Source organism: Solea solea, chromosome 20 (genome assembly GCF_958295425.1).
Source record: "Solea solea chromosome 20, fSolSol10.1, whole genome shotgun sequence".
Taxonomy (NCBI): domain Eukaryota; kingdom Metazoa; phylum Chordata; class Actinopteri; order Pleuronectiformes; family Soleidae; genus Solea; species Solea solea.
In genome coordinates, this window is record NC_081153.1 from 8,501,183 (window position 1) to 8,519,854 (window position 18,672).

Below are 18,672 nucleotides of genomic sequence, written 5' to 3' on the forward strand. Positions count from 1 at the left end.
TGTGAAAAAAAGTCAGTTAAAATCAGTTCAATCAACTGTGATACTCAATATATCGCCACACAAAATATTGCGATATTTCATTGTTTCTATTTTTTCCCTTCAACCCTCAACGGTATTCCTCCTTTAAAATATGCACTCTTTTGTAAAACACGTATACGTAGGTGACTTTATTTTACTGTCATTGCAAAGAAAAAAAAGCACATTTTGAAAACCTTGAATTTAGAGATTTTATTTGCCATTTCTGACACAGATTACATTTAAATTTTTCTGTCGATCATGTAAATAAAAGTCTTTACACGGTAGCAGTGGCATGAAAATAAATACACGTCAAAAAAAAATAATAAAAGTAAAAAACTGAAAAGTTTACGCTTCCAAATATGGAAGAAAAATATGTCTAGAGCTGTGCGTTTGCCTTAACTGTGTTCTGTTTTATTCTGTAATTATCGTCAGTGGGCTTTAAAACCTCAGCCCCCTGTATGCAAAAGCCGATCATGTAATAACTTAATGAATGTCAAAGCATAAATGACATCTTACGCGTTTGCCTTAAAGACAAGAAATTATAATAATTAATCTTATTATTATTATTTTTTTAATCAAAGAGATTTTATTGCACTTCCAGAACCACGAGTGGCTCGGCACTGCGACTGGAGAACCAGCGCCTGCTCCACCTACTGTGGTGGTTCTGCAAACAAACATATGATTTCCTATTAAAAAGGAGCAGAAGTTTTAGGGGAAAACAAGAGATATGTACATACAGTAGACATGGATCAGGCCGCCTTGGACAGGCACAAGACATTCACAGTTCTTCTCTACATGATGCATAAATACAACAAAAATATAATCAATTTTTTATAGTTTGGAGTGTTTGCAAAAAAACAGCAATCACTGAAATCAGTCACGTTAAAGACGACAATTGATAAAAGAGCGTGTGCTTTCATTGACGTCGGCCTGTTATTGCTGGGCGAACAACCTCGGCAACAATAACATTAAAGTTGTAAAGTTTGTCAACAGCTGATATACAGAAACATAAGTAGGGCTGCAACGTTTTAGTCAATTAACAATCGATCTTTTTTATTGTGATTAATCGAATTGTCGTTTGGTCCATACATTTTTTACTAAACACAAAATGGCGACGTTCTCAATTCTGATGATTTCTTTGTTAAATGGAGCAAAGAACCCGGAAAATGTTCACATTTAAGAAGCTAAATAATCTGAATACTTGATTTCATGATTATAAAAAATAACCTCAAACTGATTAATCCATGATCAAAAAGGTTGACGACCGATTTAGTGATCGATTGATCGTTGCAGCCCTTAACACAAGTCAACTAGATGCAGATGATCAAGAGTTAGAAAATCCAAAAAATAAAGCTGTCATTTAATCTACTTTATATATATATATATATGTTCATATTTATATTTCATTTATAATATGTAAAATATTTGTATTAAAAGTAAATAGTGAATGTTTGTGTTTTTTTAAAACATTGAAAATGGATATTTGCAATAAAATATATGTAACTTTTTCCTCTTGGACACAGTACAGTAAAACTTTGATCTTCAGTTTATGAGGACAAACAGGTCAGAAACACAAGTAAATCCTAGTTAAAGTGTTTGGTCCCAGTATGATTATTACTAGTTTACACCATTGAAATGCCGTTATTACTGTGTTGGGATATGAAATTCAACGTTCAGACGAATCCACAGACACGGAATAGTCCTACTTTTTTGTGACCCTTGTTTCCTCAAGTGCAATCGAGCATTTACATGAAAACAACAAGACAAATTTGTCAACATGAAGACAGCATTTTTTTTAAACATATGTGGGCATGTAATGAAGGCGTGACCCTGTACAGCTCATCAAAAAAGTCCAAACTACTTTTTTTTTCTTCTTTTTTTTTTTTTTAAACCTTGCTCTTTGTGGTCAAAGCTGCCGTCACTGTCCAAACTGCCTTTTGAACCTCAGGCACTTCCTCCTCCATGTCACGTCACCAGTGGCTGTGAGGTACACAGTCATCAGGGAGCGATGTGTTTTGACCCCAGGGTGCATCCGTACTTGGCACACATGTACGCGTATATTGTTGGTGTTTTCGGGGTGGTGTCGTAACATGAGAATCCACATCTGTCCAGTCAAACACAGAGATCCCTCAAGACTTGCTCCTCACCGGTTCCTGTCCGTTAATCACTTAAATCCATTCATCAGAATTTAGTTGCAGTGCCCCCCTGTGGTCCCTCTGCCCAAAATAAGGCTATTAGTCCAGAGCTTTTGTCCCATTTCTCTCACTCTCTCTGTTTTGTTTCCAGGAGAAGATAATGGCGCTCACATGAAGGAGTGTTCTGCCGGAGGCCCGTAAGAGAAGCCCGGGAAGGCTCCAGCTGCTTCCTTGACACTGCTGCTCACAGTCATGGAGTCGTTGCACAGGGATGATGACACAGGCAGGTGGGTGAACTCGGGGTCAAAGTGTCGCAGGTCTGTGGGACCACTCTGTGAAAGAATACAGAAGGTGGGATTAGTTTTCTATGATGTTGGAGCAACAACATGTATAATCGTCTTCTTGAATTGTTATAATCTCTGTTTGTCTGATTGTATGTAGATTGAATATTTTACTACTTTATTTAAGGTACACCCTAAAAATGATTTGGCAGCAAATGCTGTGATGGATGTCTTGAAGCATAAACGTAACCTAAGGTGCAGCGCTGGACAAAGCCAGTGGGTGGCAGCAGAGGTCAACAGACTTGATGCAACGCAAACACTTACTGTTAAAGCTGAATAAATCAGCTGTTGTGGTGAATTCTGTGTAACGAAACTCTAATAACTGTGATGTTGTGGCTCTATTTGATTATTTCAACTGTTTAATTATGGAGAAGGTGGAAGTTTTGAGGTAGTTTTCACTGTTTTCAAATAGTATGTAGAGATGATGAAGAATGATCCACAGAATCCTAAATCAAACGTACCACTGAGGGAATAAACGGAGGTGTGATCTTCTTGGCCATCAGGTCGTCCCAGTTGATCGGGGAAAAGAAGGAGTGGTACTTGAGTTCAAGCTGCAGGGAGAGAGAGAATCCAGATGAGCAGACTGACAACAAACACTTCACACAGTTCTCCAAAGTCAGCCAAAGTCAGAGTTGGATGCTTACAAAATCGTCCCTCACTCCCAGCCTCTTGGTTCGGTCCTTCTGCAGGAGACCCTCCAGCAGTTCTCTGCCTGCGTTGGACACGTTGGGTTTGAGCACCGGCGCCTTGTGCAGGATGTTGTTGTACATCTCAGCTGTGTTGCGACTGTAAAATGGAGGCTGTGAAGGAATCGTGAGGGAAATTTCAGTTAATTTGTTGTAGAAACAGACAGGAATTGAGGTTTGCAGACAGATCTGGTATCAACATCCGTCCTGAGAAATTTAGATTACATGCCTCAAATACTCAAAAGAAAATCACACTTGCTGGACGACAGCTGAAGGAACGTTGTCTTTTGTGTCCAGAGGACAGATTGGGACTCATGCATGCTCAGGATTGTGGTCACATGTTTCCACAATCTACCTCCAAATGTGTTTCCCGCCATTTACCTGGCCACACCTACATCCTGTCCCTGCTGCTTTCACCAAGTCAACCTGTGTATATTTAAGTTGGAACTCTGCACCTGGCGCGATGTCACCCACAGGGACAGCGGGCTAGCCATTGTTGGCGATACTAGTTGAACAACATCTACTCTGTATTTGGTGCACAAAAAAAGCATAGCTACGGCAAAAATAAAACAGTACCATAAGTAGGACTTAAGATTTACTGTGGAACAAACAGAAGTGCTATTCCTGTCAGCTATTCAATCCTTACTCTGGGTACTGAGGTTACTTTGAGGTTCCTACGTGGATATCCGAGTTTAGGGGTCATTCCTGGACCTCAGAAATTAACACCAGAGATTTGACTACGAATAAATCTCTCAGGACGGATGTCATAAAAAAATCTTAAGATTTCACTCACAAGTCCATAGAGCATCTCGTAGAGCACGGATCCCAGGCACCACCAGTCCACCGTGCGGTCGTACGCCTGCTTCTGCAGAACCTCGGGGGCCAAGTACTGCAAAGACGGCAACAAGTCAATACAAGTTCATTTATAATTAATCCTCAGTAGCGTTTCTGTGATAATTAGATGGCGTGATGGTCTAGAGATTGGTTCTGTACCTCGGGAGTCCCGCAGAAGGTTGTCGTGGTGCCACTGGGCTCGAGACCTTCCTTGCAGAGACCAAAGTCTGTCAGGACAATGTGGCCTTGTGAGTCTAACAGGATGTTCTCTGGCTTCAGGTCCCTGCGAGTGAAAACAAAAGACGGATTATTCATCAGAGCTGATGTGTTATCTCTATCAATGTCTTTGTCCACATATGTCCACTAGGGGGTGCTGTAGGACTGTTGGTTACCTGTAAACGATGTGCAGGGAATGAAGGTAGCCGAGTGCACTCGCAATTTCAGCAGCGTAAAACCTGGCTCTGGGCTCCAGGAAGATCCTCTCCCTCTGCAGGTGGTAGAAAAGCTGGAGGGAAAATATGAAAAAAAACCACGCCTGTCAAACACGGGTGCTTCCAAACGGAGCTTGAGACGCTGAACCTCAGATTCTTTTACTGGACTCACCTCTCCACCATTAACGTAGTCGAGCACAAAGTAGAGTTTGTCAGTGGTCTGGAAAGAGTAGTGCAGTCCCACCAGGAACGGGTGTTTGATGTTCTTCATCAGCACACTACGCTCAGCCATGATGTGCTTTTGCTTTAAGAGAAGACGAGATGAGAGACGGTTTATTCACCTCAGAGGGATTTCACACTTTCCTACATGAGGAAATGTAATGTTACCTCTTTCTTCTTCAGGATGATTTTCTTCTGCAGCACTTTGACAGCATAGTAATTCGTGGATTCCTTGTGTCGAGCCAGCAGAACCTGTAATACAACAAATATTTGCATTAGTGAACCTGAGAGCGTGAGTCGTTGCACAATGTGTTAGCAGTGACGATTGACGCACGAGATGAGCTGAGAGATAAACAAACAACAAAGTCACAGTCTTACCTTTCCAAAGCTGCCTTTACCGATTATTTTCAGGTAGTCAAAATCACAGGGTTTGATCCTAAAGTGGAGAAAAAAACAGAAAGAAAATTTAGATTTCTGCTGCAAATCTCTTCCCAAAACTCGTGGGCATTTAAAATACAGGAGGATTTGATGAGGCTACTTACTGCGATTCGTCAGCCAGTGAACTTAGGCACATCTGGAGGATACGAAGAGGAGGAAATTATAAATACATTTTTCATTTTGGAAAGATATTGAGTCAGACTTTCTGTCGCTGAACAGTTTCCCCTTACCGGATTATCAGGAAGTTGATTATTTTCCTCATTTTGATTCTCATCGATCTTCATCAGAGCGTTCACTTCGACGCTGGAAGGAAAAGACAGAGCCTCTGGTTTAATTTCACACTTTAAACTTTTCTCAAGTCACAAAACAAACAAAGACAAGTGTGCACATCTGTTTCAAGAGACAGGTGCTTGGGGGGGGGGGAATCCCGCACGATATATAATTTGCATTCGCAAAGTAGTGGTGCTCGACCTTCTGGTTTTTGAAAAAGGAGAAGTCATCGTAGGTATGGAGGACAAAAAATGACACAATATGTAAAAGTAGGTCATCGAACAATACCTAAATAATTACATACACCAAATAAAGAATTGTTGCAGTAAATGTATCAATGCCAGTTTGACAGTGCGTGTGCTTTTCTATTTGCTGAACAACACTTCAGAACAAACTGCACCATTGTCAGATTATGGAGTTTGTGAGGCTGAAAACTAAAGTTTGAATGACCATCTGAAACGTCCAGACAGGTCAGAATTAGGTGAGGCTCATCAGCCATGGAACTGCCTAACCTTGTCTGAGAAAAGGCTTAAGCTGCTGACCCTTCCAAGACAAGACAGGTGAGGTCAGCTCCTCTGCTGGACTCAGCTGGAACAGATGCAGCACCAGAACCCTGATGTGACAGGGCGCCGGGCCGGGGGGGGGGGGGGGGGGGGGGGAGTTCAGGACAGTGCCATCATCACATATGTCATGTAATAACTGAACTAAGTGATCCAACCTCGTCCAGGGGACGGAGGGGATTTGCAGGAAAGGTGATTATGTTCTTGTTAACAGAAGACTCGTCATGAAAGGACTATTCTTACTCTGCAGCTTCTTGGCCTCAGATTATAGCGCTCACAGAATGTCCTACCAGACTCAGGTGGCTGATTGGATTGGCAGAATGCATCACTGGTCATGAATGGGCTGTTCATACTAAATAAAGCCCATGCAGGAAGTGACTCGTGCCTAATTTTAAAGCCCCCACAAATTCCCTTTGCAATCTGACATTTTAACACAAACGTTGAGATACTCACTGTTGGCAGATATGTGGTGTGGACACCAGCTTCTGGATGAAGTCGTTCAGACCCATTTTTCTCTCCTTGATGAAAGCTGAAAATGGAGGGAGACAGAGAAGGGACCATTAAGGAAAAAAGCATCAGATGCTCAGGATTTGTCACTGACTGACTGCTGGGGAAGAAAATGCCGGGGCTGGAGCTTTAATCCGATCAGTGTCACTTCCAAATGTGCTGTTTTAGGGTTAGATTTGCACGCAGTGGATAGACCTCTTAATTCTACAGGCTTAAAAGGTTATACAACCACGTGGGTCACTCATTCAAACGCCAACGGTGGCATCTTCCACTCTGGATTATTAACAAAACGCGAATAATCCAATTGGTGTGAATTTAAGGCTGATTTCATTCACAAAGTAGCAATTTTTTGGATCGACTTTTGCACAAAATTGACTTTACTGTTAGGTTTGTTAACTAATCAACACATATAGAAAACTGACACATTAAGACATGTAATCGGGTTCAGTGATGAGCGTCAGCAATGACTAATTGTGTCTCACCGGCGAGGACGGCGACAATCCCCCTCATTTTGCAGTAAGTTAGATCACATCCAGCTTCAGTCACAGCCATGTCGACGGATAAACAAATATCCAGGATAAACGAAAGGACAAAAACAACAAAATCTTTGTAAATCTCCTTCGAAACGTGTTTGTTGTTTTTTTAAAAAAGACGCACGAATCCAAACGAGCGCGCTTTGCTCCGCAGTGCCGCTGAGCCCGGAGCGCACCAGCCTCTATATAGAGCATGTGGTACAGAGGCAGGAGGAGGACACACCTCCCACCCCCCCTCTCCTGCTGTCACCACAGCAACCACTTGGTAATCCTGACGTCACGGGATTCCGCTGCAGCCATACAGTGCCTGCAGGAGGCGGGAGGATGACGAAGAGCGCTACCGCAGAGGAGGAGGAAGAGGAGGTGAGTGGGGGGGTCCTTCACACGCCCCCCCCCCTCCTCCTCCTCCTCATCCTCTGTGAATGGAAAGCTTTTGCTCCTCACAAAGAGACTGAAGGCATTTATGTAAAAGAGAGCAAGAAAGATCTGCAGAAGCTGATGATTTTATGTTTTTGTTGTCATTTTATTTTGAAAGCATGAAGAGCAGACCTGAACCGTTTGGCTAAAATGTGAAACATTGATATTTCTCACACATATTGTGATCATACTGAACTCCTTGGGGAACATGGAAGAAAAAAAAGAAGCTTTGTGAGAATAATAATGTGTAATGTTGCTATACAACGGGAATGAATGAAACTGGCTTTCAAAATAGCGCCGGGTATCCCATAATGCACTGCACTGTGACTTCAGGAAAAAAAAGATGAAGCTTTGAGAGATCTTGCAATACCTTTGCAAACTAAAGTGACAATTTAGTTTCCTTATGGTCATGAGAATGGACATCGCAGCCGACAACGCAACAGATCCCATGACTAAAACTATCCGGTGTGTTGTTATCTCACTCTCTCTTTCTCTCTCTCTCTCTATGGCTCCTTTGGCAATCAAGATGGCTACCGACACCACACAAACGCTGTGATGCTAATCTCTATAGCCGTGCAGCTGTCCAGAGTATTGCAGCTGAGTTTGGACGAACTCAACAAGTTCATCCACCAGGTCCGAATACTCCCATCGTCAGAGTCCCATTTCTGCGATAATTCTCTTTAAATGTCTCAAAATCGTCGCCTCGAAGATGTGGATTTAATGTCATTATATTTTTGAGCCCAAGTAAAATCCTACGTGCCTTTGTTTAGCTCAGGTCTAGCCACGATGCTAACGAGAGGCCGTGGTACTTTGCGAGATTAACTGCGAGATCTCGTGGAAAATGTAGCTTTCCATTTCCCCTATAGGGGGACACAACATACAAAAGTAGCACAGTTTCCAGAAAATCAAATGTGTGCTTTCAGAAATAAATCCTGTGGCCGACAAGGTCACGGCTATGAAGGTGAACGCTGGCTCTGCCGTATTACATAATTTCGCAGAATTTGCCGATGACACTGTGCTCATTTAAGCTCAGAGCGAGGGATGGGAGCAGCTGTCAGAGCGATGTGGTCCACTAACCCCCATGCATTACATAAGTGTGTCATAATGCAGGCGGCCATACTGCTGCCTGGGGAGCAGAGACAGGGAGAGACCGAGTCGCACTCAGACTGTTAGTGGAGATTATTTGCTCCTCACTCATAAGTGAGTGTTAATAACTGTTTTATCCCACAGGGAGAAAGCCCACATGCTTCTCTTGTTGCCCTCACTGGTGTAAAGTACTTTCACTCGAGTGTTGTCGCTTAATCTTGTTGCACTTAACTCAAGTTTGACCAGTAAATGGTGCTTCATACTTCTAATCCTCTGTATATCACAGGAATGTTTTGTACTTTATGCCCTCACCATATTTATTTGATGGCTTTAGTAACTTTTCAGAATAAAAGACTTAGATTCACATGCAAAATGTGTTTTTAAAGGGTTTTTCCCCCTTGATTTTGTGCTTCTGTTCTCATTATATGGACTTATTTTCTGTGTTCCGTACATACTGCCTGACAAAGCATCATGATTGTGATAATCTGCAGATTATTCTCTCAATTAATGGATTTCTCTGTCAATGTAGGATTTGTCCCTCCACAGTCGGTAATAATGTTATAGCATTTTATACAAATATGATCAATTATGAAAAATGAGAATTTGCAGTAGCATAAGTGACTGGAAATGCAGTTTATTATCATATACGACAACTTAAATAATCAGATTTTCATGATGGAAGCAGAGAATGTTTCCCGGGTTTGTACTCACGAGAAAGAGTTCAGGAGAATCTGCAAAATTATCGTAATGTATCGTAATGCTACTGTAGTGTTTTGGGAAATCCCGCTTTTCTTGAGTTTGCAAATATTTGACTTCACAAGCTTTATGCTCATGTCCCACGTCTTCTTCTCTGTTTTTGGTCATTTGGGGGTTTTCGTTTGTATGGAGACATTTCTTGAAACTGTGCTGTGTTTACGGACGACGTTTTAGGAACAAAAAAGTAAAAGATTATCTAGTGAAGTGTGAGTAAGGCCCTAAAACTACATATTTCATGATCGAAACAGTACTTAAAAAGTTAAGTACTTTCGACTTTTGCATTTTGACGAGCACCTGCTCAGAGTTTCATTCATGTGTCTGCGGGGAAATTCCTGAGTTTTTGGTCCCTTCTTTGTCATGTGACATTTCTGCATAAATTGCATTGAAGGAAGTGAAACTCTGCAGAACCTGCACTTCTTCTCTTGTGTTAATAGGAAGTGAAGTGTCTTATCTGTGTTGTGTATAAAGGGCTCTAAACCTGTGGTGAATCATCCTGTTGAAGCCTGAAAGGTTACCTGAGCAAACAGCTCAGCGTCTGCTCTGCCGCAGATGAGTTACGCGACAGCGACACCGCTCACCGTAGTGTGAGTCACTGCTGTGAATTTTTAAAATGTCATCACTGGTAACGCAACATGTGTGTTAAACGTTCCCTTCTTTTGCAGCGTTAGTGTGATTTACATACATTGTTTCTGCCGCGGGGCAACAGTCAGCGTTTGTGAGGCATGTGATGGAAAAAAAAGCAGAGCGGCGAGAACAGCTGGCTGAAATGGTATTTCCCCTCGTGTGACATATACGTAGATCATGAAGTGAGAAAGGAATCTCACATGTACTGTACGTCAGTTTGAAGATTGGGTGGAACTACAACTGCAGGAAATGTGCTGAAAAATGCTCCCGCCCACTTTTGGTCATCTCTTTGTATCGAACTACTAGACAGTGCTGCCTGTCTGCCAAAACAATATACAATATATCCTGTTCAGTGACCGTATATAAAGAATGGATGAAGTTTTGCAGATTGAAGAAAATAGACGATATGTAAAAGTACGCCACTTACAGGGGACGCTAATTTGTGTCGTACAATCTGAGCCCGGTTGCCAGGAGACTGTTCCGACACGTCGACATAGCACTTTGGCGGTCAAATCGAACATGGGAGTTCAGATTCTTATGGGTGACATCAAGACCGAATGACTGCTGCCAACTAGTGGTCAGAGGCTTAAATACAACGCATAGCCATTGTCAAGAATATTTGCAGATTGATACAGCGACTCAAAGAATCCATATCAAGATATCACGCCATAAAATTGCGTATTTTAGTGCATCGATGTTTTCTTACTGGTACTTACAAGTGGATATTTAATGTACTACAATTTTAAATGGTAATAGATGTTTAGCACATTTTGATTTTGATTAATCTATTCATAAAATTGTTTCAATGAACCAATCAGGCATGGACATAGATTTGCCGTCTCTTAATGAAAACCTCTCCCGTGCCAGAGCTGCCATGTGTCACCTGACAGATTAGTCAGGTTTTTATTTAGCACTTTCTCAGAGGCTGCCCTGATTTCCATCACTCTGTCCAATCCCGTGTGCACTGCTGAGCACCACATCCGCTCGCTGACCAAATACTCGGGTGAATCACTTGCCAACAAATCCATTGAAACTCTGTCAACCAACCTCTCATAGGGTGCAATTGGTCCCCGGCCTCAGCCACGTGACTTCACTCTCAGCCCCAGTTTGAGTCTCTCATGTAGAGACTCCTCTCTACATGAGAGACAACCTCATTTAAATGAGACAACCTCATTTAAAATCACGCTAATCAAAAAATCTGCCTTTAAACAAAGCCTTGTGGGGCTCAACGGTCACTTTATTAGGTACACAGGGCCCTGATGAAAGTGTCAGCAACACATTTCCACCCAGAGCTGCTGCTGCTCACTGGATATATTCTCTCTTTTTGGACTTTCTCTGTAAACCCTAGAGATGGTTATATGTGAAAATCCCAGTAGATCAGCAGTTTCTGAAATACTTGCATGTTAAATCCCAGTTCTTCTTCATGCTGAGGCTCAGTAAGGCTGCAACGATTATTCAATTAATCTTCTGCACACAACAAATAAATTACAAAACAAGACATTTGAGAAGATCAAATGTTTTCAACATTATTCTGATATTTTATTCAAAGAAAGCCTGTGGGGATTTTTTTCCTTTCAAAAGAATGAGATATTTAGCTCTGACTAAAATCGAAGGCTAATACACAGGAGGCACAGCATGGGTCTAATCGAACACTACCTGCATGCTGATTACCTCCAGTGTGGAGGTTGTAGGAGGCAGCAGAGCAGACGGTGGATTTATGAGTCATACAGTCAAACAGCTCCTCTGTGACCCACCGTGAGGCTGAGAGAAAGTCTGCCGGCTAATGAGAAAGGGTCTGTTATTTCACTGCAGGTCTTATTGACTGGCCCTGAGGAGTGATCATGGTGCGTTTCACACCCACACAGTCTTCCTAATGTCATTGGCCGTTAGCTTAAATCTCATTGCTCTGCTGCAGCTTCCTCCTCTCAGGTTCATCTTCTCTCTCTCTCTCTCTCTCACACACACACACACACTTTTGGCATTACTCACACAGAGAACCGCAGAGACTGATGTGACGGTCAAGTCCGACGGCGTCGCAGTGCAGCCCCGGGCCTCAACGACACATTTAGGCTTTTCGAAACCAGTTAGAGTTAGAATTACACCGCTTTTGTTTCCCTCCTGTATTCTCAGGCAGGAGCTGAGACGTTGTTGTTTTTCAGTTCTCTACGGGGATCAGATGGCTGCTCATGCTCAGATAGAAATGTTTGCGATGACTCAGACGCTGTCTGTTGCTGCCAAATTATTCCCCAACATTTGACTTTAATACGCTGCCAAGTGAGTGAGGGTGCCCCTGCCTCTTTAGTAATGCAAACTCTCTTTTTAATTATAATAATTTCCCTGGTATTACTACTAAAATGACTGTCTTAATAGTGTTATTTTTCATTATGTGCTCAGTACAGCAGGCTTCCTGTGTTAAACTGAAACTTCCAGTTCAGTAAAAAGGAAGCAGATAATAAAAGGAACCTTGAAACCAGTGGCTGACATGCATCACATGACTGTCATTCACTAACACTGCACTCACATGTAAGCGGGGGAGGCTTCAGCCAAAACGTGGCCCATTCACTTTGAATGCAACAGTGTCACATTTGACGAACTGCAAAGTGGATCTTTTGCTGATTTACTCGGAAGTTGAAAAATGTTTGACAGCTTTCCAAGCGGCATCATTCCAGTTGTAGTCAGAAATTGGAGTTCCCAAGTTGTAGGGAGCGGTCCTTCAACTTGACCCCCCCCCCCCCCCCCAGTCAGATATCCAAGTTGGAAAGTTGGAGCAACGTCATAAACCTAGGATTCTAAAATGGCTGCCGATTGCGCAAATTGTAAAACGTGAACGTCACTATTCTGTTTGAGTGTGCAAAAATACTGCAGAGAGTATTAGCACTAGAATAACTAAAAAATGCCTAGCCCAAGGTATGTTTGCATCAACTCAGCGGTGACATCGCTCCCAATTCCCACAATTAGGCTCAAACGCTACACAAATCATACAAGGACATTCTCCCTGTTGCTGGCTTTTTTGTTGTCCTAACAATGACAATTGTCAGGGCAACATTATCAAATGTCATGGCCCACATTTTCTTTTGGAAAAGGCAAATAAACTATGTCTTACATTTTGAATCGACTCACAAAAAGCCTTTATTACCCACTGAGCACACAGGCTAGCTTAAAAGACGCTAACTCAATGAGAAAAAAACAAAACATCATTGAGTTATTAATTAGTTTGATGAGTTTAAATTTTGGTAGCTTGAAACCAAACAAGAAGTGAATCAGATGTCGAAAACAAGAAGTTGCAGCACTTTAGATTAGACTAAAAAAAAACACTGTGTGACTGTGTGGCATGTTGTCACTGTTGTGGTTGTTTGTCCTTTTTGAAAAAGTGGATATGAAAGCTGAGGGAGCTGCGTATTTATTTATTCATTCAAGTGCAGTTTATAACCATCTGTCCGCTTGTTAAAGTCTGATCTGACCACCTGCAAAGTCATTTTGTTCAAGCTCAAGTGAGTGAGCTTGTGTTTATGTGCTGGCTTTAAGAGGCTACAGAGTGAAAGCTAAATATAAGTACAGCTAACAGCTAACACCCTGAAACCACAATACAGAGTACATAGCCATGTTTGGTGATGATATTAACAGATTAACTTTGGGAAATATAGCTGTATTAATGAGTTAGAGGAGAAAACGGACACCACACTCATGTCTGCACAGAAAATATGAAGCCACATACAGCAGCTGGTTAGCTTAAATTAGCTTGACGACTAACAATAACTAGCCTTGTTATGTCCAAATATTCTGTTCTTAAGTGTTTATAAGCTGTCATAATAGTTGTCATTAAACAGTTATATTTATCAGACGGAGGAAAAAATGAAACATTAATGGGCCAAAAAAATTGAGGCTTCAACTATCGCCTATCAGTTGCCGTGATTGCAAAATACCGCCATTGGCCATAAAAAAAGTCATTTGTTTTCGGGCTCCTTCATTCGTGAATATTTTCTGGTTGGACAATCTTTGGTTTGTGTGTAATTTGATAGTTTTTGGGTTCAGGAAATGCCATTTTTTTAACCAAACAATCAATAGACTAATGGAGAAAATCATGAATGCATTAATAGATAATGATAATAATCAATAGTTGCTGCCTTATTTGGGTACCAGCTTCTAAAAATGCAGCAAGCTATAGCTTTATGTTTAGTAGACTGACATGAGAAACTGTTGATCTGAGCTCTCATCAAGAAAACTGCCAGTAGAACTATAATCTTTCTTTGAGATTTCTTTGAGCAGCTTTTCTCTCTCAGTTCTGCCATCGGTGTCTAGCAACGAAAACTGATTTAGAGAGAATAATCTTAATAGGTCTGGCCCTGCAATAACAAGGCCCAGGAGTACCTTTTATCCTCCCAGCTGACACATGAGATGAAGAGCAGTGGGAGCTGCAGGGTAGATTGAGGTGAGCGGCTCTGGGTTATACCACAGATACCAAACCAGACAATGAAGAGAATAGACACAAAGAGTTCTGGATGATGCCTTTCAATTCAGAAATGTAGGCGATTGTGTTGCCAAAAAGCTGTCAAAGTGGATACAATGACGTCAAAGACAACAAGGAGGAGACTGAGTCATTAATAAACAGTCATAAACATACAAGAGCCAGAGAATTTAGTGTGCAAGAAAGGGCAATGTTTAGGTGACAGAGACGTCACAGGCTTGATTCCTGCTCTGCACGTTCATCCTCACTCATCTCACAACACAGAATTAAAGCAGCACCCACCTATGAAGGATTTCTTGCCGGTCTTCATGTTCCCAGGAGTGATTATATCTGCTAAGAGGCTGCAAGTATCTGATGAATGACCGCCTGCTCACTGCAGAGTGTTGAGGTGATTGAGAAAGATGCAGTCTTCCTGTAAATATGCCTCCGTCTTCTCCTTCGCCTTCACTGCAGCTGTGGTCAGGAAACTCTCTTTCATTCACAGGCTAATAACTTTCTCCGCTGCTGCTCTTCCCTTTTTCTCCTCTACTGTTTTTTTCCACTTATCGCCCCGGCTGCATCGAGACCAAAAAGCTGAAACCAAATATCTGTGACGCACCTGCTTCTCCTCCTCTACACCCCCACCCCAACCCCCAACTCCTCCTCTAACCAACACCTCCTCCACCCTCGTCTGTTCTTTTATCCACCTGGCAAGCATGGAGCAAAACAAAAGCAGGTGTCTGGTTACGGCTCCCGTGAGTGTGGGAGTCCCACTGGAGGGGAAACCAAGTTTCCATGACATGGAATCCACCTGAGGAATACAGGGAACAGGCCGAGAGGTTTTTATATCTGCTTTTAATTGGACTCAACTGCACAAGTGACACTCTGCCTCCTCCTTAGCCTCCCCTGCCTCCTTCATTTGCTCTCTCTCAAGGGTTTTTAGGGTAAAAGTATCATGTGATGCTCACAGTTCGGTTTGGTACAGTACTGTACGGTTTGGAATGGTAAAGCCCTGGGTCAGGCTTGCATTTCGACTGAGAACAGTACCTTTATTTGGTAGATGGGGTGTGGGCTAGCGAGATCAGCGAGATCTGTAGTGCAAAGTCATACTGGTGCAACGATAATGAATGGAACCAGTCAAGCTCCATCCTGACCACACAGTACCATTTTACTCTGGTATCTCAGGGGAAGGTACCAAAGAGTGGCATGTTTGGGGCTGGTTATTTTGTTATCATTCCTAATGTAGGCGCTTAAAAATATGTGCCGTACTGTCCCAAACCGAACAGCTCCACTTGATAGAAACGTGGTTTTAGTCACACTGACAGCCCTTATAGCAGTGTTAGCCGTCTGCCTGAGGCTGGAGGCCATCAGACACAATGAATCCTATGTGATGAAGAGCTGGGTCTCTTGGGGTTGACGTATAGGAGCACCAACAGCGTCATTGACTGAGTAAATGCAGCCGTGAGTTATTATTTATTTTGATTTGACAGAAATTCTCCAGGGAAGGTCAATCACACTGTAATGACTTTACGTAGGTGATAGCATCTAATACGCAAGTTTACTGTGTTTAAAAAGCATCAGTGACCCCAACAGCTCCAACAAACGTTATTCTCTCTTTTTCCAATTTCTATCTCTAATACATATATATGCATTTGCTTTCACATACAGCAAGTGCTCACATAGGCTGAAACCTGAAAAATGCAGGTTTTGGCATATAATTCATTTGGTTTCCACAGTCTGTTCTGTGGAGCCATCTGCATATGCTATTTTGTGTTGTTTTGACAGCCATCTGTCATGTTGCATTACTTCCCTTTTTGCATATTAGCATCATTTACTTCTTCCTTTGAGGTTCCGTCTTCCAAACTATGTATACCAATGTGTCCCTTAATATTTCTCCAAGGCCCTTTGAGAACAAGCTGTGGTTACACTTTCACATGAGCTGTTCAACTGAGAAGCAGACGTGAAGATTTGACATGTGACACAGTCTGCTTCTCCTATAGTACTTAACACATACTTAAACTCAAGTATTTCACAGCAGCTTCAAGTCCGACTGTTGACATGCTCACTAGAGTACTTCCCCAATGACAATGCAGTTTGAGAGTGGGAAGTGGGACTGCCCACTCATTGAGGAATTCCTGTTGTGTTTCTGTTTTGGTTTTGTTTTAGTGATGCTGGCATTAAAACCTCCTGGATTTCACTTTCAGTCTGTGTAGTGTCTTGTGACAATCAAGATTTTTGATTTGGAAATGTCATAACCTGTCTAAATTTTTATGGAAGTATGTGAGCACATCCATATTTCTAATCTAAGTTGGTGATGCACTCTTGTTTTGGTCAAAAACAAAAAAGAGATAATAAGTAAGATAATAACAATAGACTCATGGTCGAGGACAACCCATCACGCAAGAACACAAGGACATACAAATGAGGGCAATCTCGCTGATAACTGAAGGTGAGACTGAGAATGTGGGGAACGGGAGGAAAGTTTGACCCAAGCTTAAAAATCCACAGTGGTCTTTGTATTGTAAATCTCATCGTCCACCCATGTCTGCTAGGATTTACACGCAACCTGGTAGTACAACGTATATTGTTGTTTACCACTTTCCAATGTAGTTGGTCCTCGGTTTGGTTGCTAAGAAGAAAAGAACCCAAAGAAAAACAATAATGCTTTGTTTGTAGGGAGGCTTCTCAAAGAGATCTACGGCAGCCGAACCTGTACAACCCATCTTTAAAGGAATTCAAGCACAAGCAAGGGAGGCGAACGTTTGGGTAGAAATCGTATCTTCGAGAGCATTATCGTCGACTATCGTCCAATGACAACCCTCATTCATTTTAGCTTAAGTGGATCAGTGTGTGACTGGAACTTAGAGGCAATTTTCAGTGGACATGGAACATATAACTTAATGAGCAGCCTTTACGTAATTTTACTGAATCTCTGATACTTGGACGCTGCTGCGTAACCATAACCATCACATTTGTTCAAAGAGAAATTATCAAAGAGATATTATCAATGCCCACATTCAGAAACGACCTTGAAAAGAGAATTTCACTGAGCCATCTCATATCTGTGGCCTTGTGTTGAAACGAGGCGACTTCGCCAACAAACATATTTATCCAGCCCGCTCATCAGCTTGAACAACACTGCATGACACAGTTCACAGGGAAAGTGAAAATAAATACAGGGCGGCATCATGTAGCTTGAGAAAAGTGTGCAGGGATGTTTTTTTTTTTTTGATTTTAACAAAAAGAAGCCTGTCTTTCCCAGGGAGGCAGAGTGACTGGACAGATTTGCATGAAATTCAAATGAGAGCTAAGGATGGTGTGCAAAGTCGGATGTGAGTTAGCGTGAGAGGGAGGGATGTTCACATGTGACTGCTTGTCACCGACAGTCGTTGGCGTCATTGTCGAGGATTCTTGTTGACACAGACAAACGGTTCGTTGTTGTCTTTTGTTTCCTGTCAAACACATTCTTTCCTTGTTGTGGGACGCATGAAAACATAATCCCAATAAACTGCTGGTGGCTGAGATTATAGCATATGTATGTGCACGGGAAAAGTAAACACGTGACTAAAATGAATGGTTTGTGTAGTTGGAGATTTAGGGGAAATCACGTTTATCTTAGGCTTAAACAACCAACAACAATCTAGACAGTTAAAGGTCTGCATTTTGACTTACAACAAACTATATAGTAGAGTACTATTGTTCTTGGGCAGAGAGTGACATCATGTTCCTTTGTTGTTATTGAGCTTCTGTTTTGGTAGCCAGTAAAGCCACATTTATAGACCCACATAAAATCTTAAATACATGCATGGTGATGATGTTGTACCTTGGCAACATCCAAGAGAAGAATTTTATTTGACTAAAGTCCTACTTGAAACAAAGCCAGTACTGGGATATGGCTCAGTGTACACTCTCCAAACAAGGATTTTTGCCTTGAAATCCTCAAGGAAACATTTGTCATGGAAAAAACAGCGTGCGTTTTAAATGTTAAAGCTAATGTAGCCTCGTTTTTTTATGGCACCGTTTTTTTAAGGCCTAAAAACTAATTTCCAAGGCATTTGTCCATTGCATTTCAGCCAATTCATGACACGTGAAGTCCACACTGAGGATGTGAAGGACAAATGAGCAGTGGGGACAGAGCAGGTGAGGGATTGAGATCACCCTGTCTGTACAGTAGGTCATGCTCTGAACAGCCCTGGCTCAACTGTTGCTATCTTTACCCTGATTAGCAGCAGTTGGAGGAGGATCTGTTAGGTGTGTGAGATTCAGGCGTCTCTCATGTTGTGGGGACCTGAATCCAGTGGTGTAGTTAATGTGATATGCAGGTATATGCACTACAAAAGGACCAGGATTTACATATAACCACTTAAAAATGC

At 42.0% G+C, this 18,672-nt stretch overlaps 1 protein-coding gene across 2 annotated transcripts; it reads right to left on the reverse strand.

Annotated features, from left to right (window-relative positions):
• Positions 1 to 213: 213 nt before the first annotated feature.
• si:ch211-195b13.1 (STKc_SGK domain-containing protein) lies at positions 214 to 14,841 on the reverse strand. 2 transcript variants are annotated; one of them, XM_058619530.1, is made up of 13 exons: positions 14,603 to 14,841; positions 6,386 to 6,461; positions 5,333 to 5,405; positions 5,207 to 5,238; positions 5,043 to 5,100; positions 4,833 to 4,916; positions 4,618 to 4,749; positions 4,407 to 4,519; positions 4,174 to 4,297; positions 3,974 to 4,069; positions 3,139 to 3,294; positions 2,956 to 3,045; positions 214 to 2,485 (listed from the first exon to the last, which is right to left on the reverse strand). In XM_058619530.1, the coding sequence occupies exons 1-13, from the start codon at positions 14,628 to 14,630 to the stop codon at positions 2,321 to 2,323; spliced, it is 1,227 nt and encodes a 408-aa protein (XP_058475513.1). In that variant the 5' UTR covers positions 14,631 to 14,841; the 3' UTR covers positions 214 to 2,320. The 2 variants fall into 2 exon arrangements, with proteins under 2 accessions (XP_058475513.1, XP_058475512.1); XM_058619529.1 differs by lacking the exon at positions 14,603 to 14,841 and adding an exon at positions 6,922 to 7,142.
• Positions 14,842 to 18,672: the final 3,831 nt, after the last annotated feature.

Coding starts and splice junctions, on each gene's coding strand:
- si:ch211-195b13.1 (XM_058619529.1), bottom strand. CDS start 6,991: ATGGCTGTGACTGAAGCTGGATGTGATCTAACTTACTGCAAAATGAGG. Junction 4,917..5,042: donor GTAAAGGCAGCTTTGGAAAG/GTAAGACTGTGA, acceptor GTTGTATTACAG/GTTCTGCTGGCTCGACACAA. Junction 4,750..4,832: donor TCATCCTGAAGAAGAAAGAG/GTAACATTACAT, acceptor CTTCTCTTAAAG/CAAAAGCACATCATGGCTGA.